At 34.7% G+C, this 10,128-nt stretch overlaps 1 protein-coding gene across 8 annotated transcripts in view; it reads right to left on the bottom strand.

Moving 5' to 3' along the window:
• Window positions 1-1,273: 1,273 nt before the first annotated feature.
• The window catches only part of CPT1A (carnitine palmitoyltransferase 1A), a 38,089-nt gene continuing 29,234 nt past the window's right edge, over window positions 1,274-10,128 (bottom strand). For all 8 annotated transcript variants that reach the window (XM_084520480.1, XM_084520476.1, XM_084520482.1 and 5 more), the window contains exons 16-20: window positions 9,452-9,586; window positions 6,998-7,150; window positions 5,954-6,058; window positions 4,940-5,032; window positions 1,274-3,524 (exon numbers count right to left, since the gene is read on the bottom strand). In XM_084520480.1, coding sequence (XP_084376606.1) covers window positions 3,438-3,524; window positions 4,940-5,032; window positions 5,954-6,058; window positions 6,998-7,150; window positions 9,452-9,586 — 573 coding nt within the window. In that variant the 3' untranslated portion in view covers window positions 1,274-3,437. The remainder of the gene's footprint in view (window positions 3,525-4,939; window positions 5,033-5,953; window positions 6,059-6,997; window positions 7,151-9,451; window positions 9,587-10,128) is intronic.

The raw sequence follows: 10,128 nt of genomic DNA, 5'->3' as shown, positions 1-10,128 counted from the left end.
GCTCCTAAAGCCCTTTCTACAACTCACTACTATACTGGATTACTATTAACTGTAAAGCAAAAAACAGTGCTGTTTATTGGCTTGCAGGCAGTTTCACAGAAACTTTCCAGCAGCTATTTGTACCTCATAAAAAAAAATCTGCACTAAAAACTTATGTTGTTTCTTTCTACTGACCCTGAAAAATTGTTCATTACCCAGCAAAATATCTACAGAACTTCTAAAACATCCCTGTAACTACTAAAATACGCTGAGTAGTCTCCTACTACCATTCCTAACTGGATTTAACAGCAATTATTTCACAAGCCCAGAAATGGGAGCAAGGGAGCCAGCAAAAAAAGATAAAAAAGACACAAAAACATTTTACTAAGTAGTGGTAATTGTGAAACTTTATTTTTTGAAGTCACAGAAGAGGGTAGAACATTGACACAGTGTTGAATGTAAATAACCAACCACAATAGAGTAAGTGAACAAGATAAAAAAACAGCTTAATACATTTTATACAAGAAAGCAATTGGTACAAAGGGTGAATTAGAATCATGATTTTCAAGGTCAGGCACACACCTCTTTTGTCCTTCAGAAGATCAACCCTTAAAAGAATATTCAGTTTGAGTGGTGTTAATTCTGGACAATGGTAGCCTCTAAATGCACCAAAGCTCTCCTACTCTGTTGCATTAAATAGCTGAATCAAGAAATTCTGAAAATGCATATTCGAGGTATTCAATCAATTCCACACTGCTATTTAATAAACAGGTTAATTTATCATCATTCAACCTGACTTTTACTACCTAGTCAATCCTAACCTGAACTCTTATCACTCATCAAGAAGTGATTCAAGGGATTCAAGGTTTAGTTATGGATGAATCATTTTTCCAAAACATTTTACTTCAACAATAAAGTACATTGTACTATAAAGTTCATTCAACTCTAAGTAATTTCAATTACATTCCTATGGCTTTTGAGCAAAGAAGCAAGTAAGTTTTACTGTATGTACACATATCAAACATCAAGATTTAAATTAATTATTTATTAATAGCCTACATTCACTGTGGATTGCTAAGATTTACATCCAAAAAGCATATTTTATTTACACGCTGTTGATGTTTTTAAGGAATGAAATAAAATCCTATCTGTTTAGGAATTATGATCTATCCCAAATTAAAAAAAAAAAAAGATACATTTAACACCACTTTTAAACATTTACAATTACAAAAACAACTTTGTGCCAATTATGCTTACTCTAAGAATGTAAAATTGCATTGATAACTGCACTAACTATAATTAGACTTAAAACATTTAACACCTGAGAGTCAAATCTAAACTTTTTTTTTTTTTTTTGAAAACCTACAAGCTAATATGCCCTATGTTAATTTAAGTATGGATTGGTCAGTGGTCAATACAAAAACAGTGCATTATTTCTGCAGCTCCAAAGGAATATATCGCTAATAATGTTGTTGCAGTAGTCTGATAAATGCCAGGCCTGTCAGCTGCAGTAAGGCTTATTTCAAAGTCTCCTTTCCCACACACTGTACCCAATCGAATAATGAGTCTTTGGCCAATTTCTATGGGGGGTCCTTTATGTAAGCATATATTTGCTTAAGTATGCATACTGGATCTTTGTTAAGGTTTCCTACCTCAAACATACACACAGAAGTGTTTTAATATCTAGAACATTGAAAAAAAACAAAACAAAACAAAACAAAAAACAGGAAAAGGCATATAAAGTTAGAAATACTGGCCAGAAAACATCCAAAAATCTAATGAGAAGTTTTGTATCATTCCCCAGAGTGCTTTCAAAATTAGCACAGCTCTGGAGCAGCACTTACTGTATTACTAAACATCGTGTACTTTACATTCCCAGAAAAATAAATTTGTTGCCCTACCAGGTACACTGCATTGCATGATCTAAAAAGTAATGACACCAATAAAGCCCGCGGAAGTGAAGCATCACATACCAAGTTACTTCGGTTTTGTAGTAACCATTTTACTTCTGCACTTGGGAATATTATGCCCCCTTTTCAGTGAAATTGTCCACCCTACTCCCCTACCCTAATTTCTTGTTGTATCCTCCAGAAACTGCTTGATCAAGGGCATCTCCCAGGAAGGATTTGATAAGGCTAGGATTTCCCCATTCTAGAGTTGATTTCTACTGCCTTCACAGCTTTTCTCATGTAGATAGCTGGCCATACATAGTATTGGTCCTTCCAGGCTGAAAGAAGGAAGACTGCAATTGCTCAACCTCTACAGGCAGCCCTGATTCCCAGACAATCCAACAGGCTTGCATTTAAATAATTTTTACAATTCCCTGGGATTCAAACTTACCTCAGCTGAGCACCGACACTATTCAGCAAAATAAGCTGATGAGTATCTGTAGCTCTGAAACAGTTACTCCTACATTTCATAGAGAATGATCTTTGCTATTTAATATGAAATTATTTCATTAGGGCTTTGAACCTAGCTGCACCATACACAAAGATATTCAAGTCTACTTATGTCATACCCACCTAGTTATAATTTCAGAACTAGATATGCATTACTACTTCCCCTCACCCATCACTAAAATAATGTAAAACTGACTCCCAGCATAAGATTTTTTTCCTGGGTTTAGATTTTTTTTTTTTTTTTTTAAAGGCACTGGCATGAACAAGCACACAGGTCCATTTATATGGAAACAAAAATCAACAATGTGGCAAACGTGCTTGTAAGTAGTAAGAAAAATGTGATACCTTCTAATTTACATAGTATTTTACTACTCAATGTAGCACATACTTTCCAAAAAAAAAAAAAAAAGAAAAAAATCCACTACACTAGTTGAGTGTGATGCACTGGTTTATATTACAATAGTGAGGTGTGATTCACTGTGTGTGCGTATATATATAAATATATTTATTTTTTTTAACATTTTTAAGAAATTAGTTTTAAGGAAGTCAATGAAGGTAAATAGCCACAAGTTTTGTCATTCATTGACATAAAGCAGCAGATACTTTGAAGAACATTCTACTATCAATATATACCAAATCAAACCTTTCGTAGGACTTGAGTTTAAGACTTGATATGTTTTATCCCTTCCATTCAGGGAGGGAAGTAGACTCAATTATAAGAAAGGGAAAAAAAAAAAAAAAAAAAAAGAACAGGGGTATACAGATTAAGGGAAAACTGCAGGAGTTAGAATACACATACCTTCATGCAATAATGCTATACTTCATCCCTAGAAACATACAAGATTTCAAAAGACACCCTTTGTGGAAATAAATTCTTCCAAAATATTGGAAAAAAAAATCATGAAACATTCAAGCCACTGCTAAGGTTTTCATAGATGATCAATAAGATTGTGACTCAGCTTCTTCACCAGCTATTGTTTGACAAGCCTTGCTTTCATTCACTGTTCAGAAGAGTCCCCATTCCGACAACAGGAGGTTGCTTTGCACCAATACGGCAAATCACTTTGTACAGTTTTTACTGTGGTTAAATAAACCCATGATGTCAACCATTGCTTTTTGGATGTTCTTTCCAAAGCGATGAGAATCCTTAAAAACAAACAAACAAGAACTATGAGCACAGTCAGGCAACGGTTGTCTTTTAAGCAAAAGAAGGAATTTTAACATTAAAATTTTCAAACTTTGGGATATAAACCACAGAAATTCTAATGCTATATAAATTAATCCAGGTATATGCTGTTACTAACTGATGAGTTCTTCATTATGTATTTGTTTCCGTACAGAGAAGGGAGAATCTCCTTTTCAGAACATGTGCTTATAACTATGTATTACGACTTCAAAAAAAAGACGACTATTTTATACATGAAGATTTTGTAAAAGCTGATTTTTAGAAGACAGAAGAATGTTCAGAAATTGTATGACAACTTAGTAGTTGTGAAAAAGCATAAAAACATTTTTCAGTTGAGTTTCTACCAGAATCCTGAAACTATTAGTATTGAAGAATTACATGAAGTATTGAAAATGAAAATTACATTTCCTTAAGTGCAAACAAAGTCTTCATGCTGTCAGATGAATGGTACAAGGAAGAAACTAAAATTACAAATATAAATCATTAGCTACATTATAAAACCTACTGCAGAGACAGCTTAGTATCAAGGCCAAGCACATGAAGTGCTGCCTTCCCTGTATGGACTTTTGCCTTGACTGATAAGTAAAATTACAGGGAAATCTAATGTATAAACTAAAAGTTGAAATTGTTTTTCAAGTGCCTATGTAAGAACAAAGTCGTATTTTCTAATATTTAATGATTAACTGAAGGCATCGAGATCTCTCGGACAAGTTAAGGTCAAAAGAGGAAAACTAGTTCAGCTATGTGATCCTGCCAAAACTGAGCGTGTCATAAGACAAAGAGGAAGGATGAATCAAAGCTCACTCAATAAACGCTTCTGAATCAGCAGGATAGTGAACAGATGCGACATTCTAATAGTTGGGTGTTACTCTGATAAATTATGATAATTATGTTTCCCAAGCACAGGTTACAATTTATAGGTCAACTTCCTTTCAGAACTACTTAGACCAAGCAAATTCAAAGAATAAAGAGCACACATTTCATTATCTTTACAACTACAGTCAGAGGCAAATCAAACTGAAAATATAAAACAAAAACCAGGAGATTCCTATCTTACTGTTTATGGGACAGGTATGAGTCATTTCACATAAATTCCAGGAACTATACCTGCATAAAGACGGCCTTCCTTATGCCTGAAAGCCTAAGTGAAGTAGCATATGGTTTCCATGATTCATAAAGCTATTAAGTTTATAGAAGTTGAGAAAAAAATTAACATACAGCATACGTCATCCACAACACCAGGTGTAACAGGCGTCAAAACCCACAGTGTAACAACATCGTAAGTCCTACTCATTGTCTAAAAAATTTAGTAGAACAGTTTTACAAGCAGATATTCGTCAAATTTATTAAAATACAGGAAAGAATTGTCCCTTACTGTCTCAGAACAGGAGATTTTGCTGGAGACATGGAAATGGATAGAGTTTTCATCCAAGATAATGTAAGAAACACCATAACCATCATCAGCCACCTAAAGAAAGACAAAAACAAGTGCTATTTTTTTCCTTCATTTTCTACACGATCTTGTACATAATTACACAACTCTCACTGTGCAGTTTTTAACATCCCTTGCAGTTTTTCCTGAAGCAAAAAATAAGCTTTCTGTAAGCTTCCATCTTGACAAACCAACCAAAATAGACTAACTATCCTAATTTCTAGGAGCAGTCCTGTAGTCCCTCTGACTGTTCGTTTAATACAAATGCTTTTGGAAACAGATAAATCTAGTCTATCGCTTGGTAAAATCTACTTAACAGACAGTGCTGACACATATTATCAACTATCACATTCAAATCCTGGTAAAAAATACTACAGCAAAGTCAGCAGCTCTTTACATTTCTAAAAACATACTAGTTTCTTTAAAGGCTATGAAAGTTGTACAAAGTTTGATTTTTTTTTTTTTCCTAAATCTAGCCACTACTCACATTTAGGAGGGCTAGCATACCAGTTTAATTAGCTTAATTTGGAAAAAAAGAAAGCATGAACATGTTTTTAATTAATCAGGAAATAATAAAAAAAAGTGAAATTACTTCTACAAATGCCAACCTTAAAATCTAGATTAAGTAATAAAGCATTTGTCTGTAATAATAGCCTGGCATAATCAATCTCTGGGCATAACTGATGTGATAAAAGCCCCCAGCTTATCAGAACATGGAACCCTGTAGCACATTTGGCAACTGTGCATTTCCTTAGGAATAATCCATTCCATAATCCCTTGGGACAAGGCAAAAAACATGATGTTTCCTCTAAGCACATCCATATCTTGGAAAACATTAAACACATACATTTAAAAGTGCAGCACGTGCTTTTAATGTGCAACACTAAGGTATTACACCTCTGAAATTTTTAGTCTGAAACTGTTTTCAAAATAGACACTTGTACTTAGCAAACATACTGGTCCAAATCCTCCACCACTGGAGAGCATTTCAGGGTTCTTCTTCAGATCAATGTGTTGCTGTGGTGTCTGACTCGTTGACAGCCTCCAAGGCTCCGACAACACCTTTGTTAGACAAGAAAGGGATGCAATCAAGTACAACATACTGCTTAAGAACATAATCAAGGTAAGTTATTAAACATTCAATAAGCAATTATTAAAGATAACTCCAGTTCATGTTAATGGAACAATCAATCAGGTTAAAAGAAACAGCTGAACCTATCCCGATATGCAGGCCATATATGAGGTCTTGATGTTAATTTCTCAAAAAATAGCATTTCTGCTGCAAGAAATGTTATTTCAAAACAGATAAATCTGGTCTATAACCTGGTAAACCCTGCATACCAGGTCTTGTTAATAAGACCAAGAAAGGCAGCATTCAAATCCCAGTGAAATACTGTGGTAAGTCATTAAGTTTGAAAAATCTCTAACAATATACAGAAGTTTCTTGCAAGGTTACAGAAGTTGTACAAGGCTGTTTTATTCTTAACTTAAAGCAGGAATACACTCTTATTTTCAAAAGATGTACAATTTTTTAAAAATAAATCCTAGCCTTAAAACCTGGTTTAATAAAGCATTTGTCACTGTAACAAGCCGTGGAAAAAAATCATAATTAGTGATTTAGCTCACATTAACTTATAACAAAGTTTTTTTTTTTTTGCCACAATTCCAGTAGAGCATTCTTAAGAGAAAGGCTGTAATACCTTGAAAATATGCTAAGAGCCACAAGTAGCCAGTATTTTTTTTAATACATATTACATCTCTCTTGTAAACCTCTATAACCTGTACATAACATTACTAAAATGCCCATTAGTAAGTGTAGATATAAAGCAAAACAAAACCAAGTTGTAATCTACCAGTAAATGTTAAGCAGTGCTACCTAAACACTTACCTTTTTTTCTGAGGAAAATTGTAATTACGTAAGTATGTAAGCAGATACCAGAAGACACTAAGTAAACACAGATTATTTCCTGTAATCAATAGACACCAATAAAGATCACTTACTTCCTTAAGGAAAGGAGAATCTACAGAAAGGTACTTGGAAACAACATAGAGGCAGAACAGATGGCGGTCAATGCCAGCACCAGTCATGGCAAGACGATATAAGTGCTGATGTTTGGTAGCTGCAAGCCGGAAGAACTTAAGCTTATTTTCATTCTAAAAAATGAAATAAAGAAGAAAATCAGGTAATGAACTGGATTGAGGGTGGGAGGTACAATAACTAAGTTACAGCAATGGCTCCTGAGCCTAGAGCATTTAAGGACAAAGTACAAGACAAGGCAGGCAACTAAGACCAAATACTAGAATTCACTCACTTTGCAACCTCACATATTTTCTTTCAGTATTAGCTATTACCTGCTGTAAATAGTGCAAAATGAAAACAAAACAATATTTTAAATGTGATATAACCACAGAAACAAACATGATTACAACTGTAGTTTATTACTTTGTATATTTAGCTTCTTAGCTACAGAAAAGCAAGTCTCAACATGACTTAAGAAAAGCAGGAACTTCAACAGCTATTTTAGAAGGCTAACTGACAACAACATATGAACGTAATGCAGAGGCTGACAGAAATTATTAGTTCCAAGCTCATTTTTGGATAGCTATTTTAAGATTTTTATAATATGGAATGCAATGCTGAAAATATGGCAACCTGTCACTTCTTATGTCTAGCATCACTGTATTTTATGCCACAAGCCATTCAACCCTCACCCCGCTCCCCCCCCCCCCCTTCCCAGTAAAGTTCCTTAATGGGAATCAAGAGTTTAGGTTCCAAGTGATACCACAATTACCTGAAAACAATTAGCATAAACCTGTAGGTTGCTAGCAATAAGCTGGACATTATACATAGTAACTTAAAATTCAAAATAAATAAATAGTGTTTTCATTTCATTTTAAAGGAACAGTTACATATTGAAGATCATCCAGGATCACTATTTTTATTCCAGGTCCACAGTAGCAATAATTGGCATTTCTTAAATTAATTTTCTAATGAAGTGGTATATGACCATGTAATTTTTGGCTATTACCAATGTTGACAACGTATAACAGTCATTTCGAAATACTCACTTCTAAATATATACACATCAGCTAATCAGAAAAAATAAAGTTGAACTACAATATAGTGTTTTCCTGCATGAACGTTTATTCATAGAATCACCGAGCTGGAAAGAACCAGAACTGTTCATCTACTTAGACTTCTTCTCTTCCCTAAGATCAGATCAACTAAAGGTCGTTCCTGAAGAACCATTATGTAACTTACTTTAAGAGAAAAAAAATATCTGTTTGAGGCTTCTGACTATTTACTTTTCTACTCATTATCTATCCTTAGTAGCAGAAAATGTTTCCCTAATGTGTTTCGTGCCAAAACTTAAGTCCATTACCTCTTGGGAAAGAGAACAGATTGTTCCCATCATCTTTCCATCAGCTTTTTTTTCCCCCCACTTGAGGACAACCTGGCTTCCTACCTCTTCTCACTACACTAAGTTCACTTCTTTAGACTAGGCAAGAATAAAGAAGTTCAAGTTCTCCTCACAGATCCTGTTTGGATCTTTGTTACTTTCGTTATGACTCTCTCCAGTCCATCCATACCTCAAGTGTGGTGTCCAAAGCTGGGCATACCCTGCCAGCTAAGGCCATAGTAGGGGAAGGAAAAAATACAGGGGAAAAAGGACTAATAAAAATAATAGGGCAAGACAAACTAAACTGAGTGCTGACACTTTCACAATGGTGTAACACTGAGCGTGCTACATCAGTGCTGAGTTACTGATTATTATAGTCCTACATCTTTTTCATTAGAACCTCTACCCATGCAGATGGAAACTCCCTTTAGCTTAGAAAAACCTGCAAACGCAATGATTTATTTAGCCTACTCTACCAGTGAAAACCATGACTATCAGTAGAATGAAGAACAGACTGCCATCAAGATGACCATCCTCCACGCTGACTGTCCTGCATCCTTCCATTTTGACAGCAAACATCTTTAACAGCATTGCCCAAGTTTTCAAAACCAAGCAGCTTTCCCCTAGGCCATACTTCATTTGTTTGCTCATCAGATCACAAGAAAGACTAAAAAGCCCACTGAAATCAAGATATGACAGCAACTACTTATTTCTTATGAATAATGTAAGCTTCCCTATCAGGGAGGAAAGCCTAACTGACATGGCATTACTTGTACACATAATAAAAAGTCACAAATCATCTCGGTTTTCTGGAATTCAGGGTCTGTAGAAGTTGGTATTCTGGTGGTTACTGCCATTCACCTTTGGTATAGCCTTCAATTCCTGTCATACTAGTGAAGGATGCAGACAATCATCTGATGCTACACTTCATTCCTCAAAACAAAGGCATAGATCTTTCCTTAAATCTTTTAAAACAATTCAGGAGTTTGTATGAATAAGTAGCGATAGCCATATGACTTACGAATTGTATTAGGAAACAACACAGTAAACTTACGCTTTCAGTTGGATCTTCCATGGTTCGAACAAAATTGCATGATTCAACAGTACATGAACGGACAGTTTCAGTCCTGCCTTCTCTGAACAAGCGCGTCATAGAGGCTTCATATGTCAAAGAAAATTTTCCCATGTCCTTTAAATTTGAAAAATAAGGACTTAAAGGTTTATTCGAACATAGCCCCTTTCTTAATCAACAGTAAGGTTCAAGGTAAGCACACAGGATACGAATCACTCCACAAATTAAATGTTAAGTTTTTAGTAGCCCACCGTTAACAGTCTTATCTACAGATGATTAAAAAAAAACAAGATTAATAATGGGATTTGATAAATACTAGTTGAACAACCAAACAAGAAAGGACTAACAAGGACTACACCATGCATTTTATATCCAGTCTTTTTCAGTCTGTTATAAACAGAAACCAATTAAAAAACTACCAAAAACCTGTAAGAATGTTCAGTGGCTTCCTAATTAATACAACTATGGCACATAATCCATAGAAGATTATGACATCCTAGAAGACTGTGACATCCTTAAGAATATTTTCAACCCCAAGTTTAATAGGATGAAGATGCATGGAAGCATGGGGATGGAAAGCATGTGAAAGAATGTGATTCAAGGATATGAAAACTGAAAGTGAAAAAAAAAAAGTTGTAAAAGCTTATCTAACACATTAG

Source organism: Aythya ferina (genome assembly GCF_964211825.1).
Source record: "Aythya ferina genome assembly, chromosome: 5".
Classification (NCBI taxonomy): domain Eukaryota; kingdom Metazoa; phylum Chordata; class Aves; order Anseriformes; family Anatidae; genus Aythya; species Aythya ferina.
Note: the sequence above shows the minus strand (reverse complement) of the source record. Positions and strands in the feature narration are given on the sequence as shown.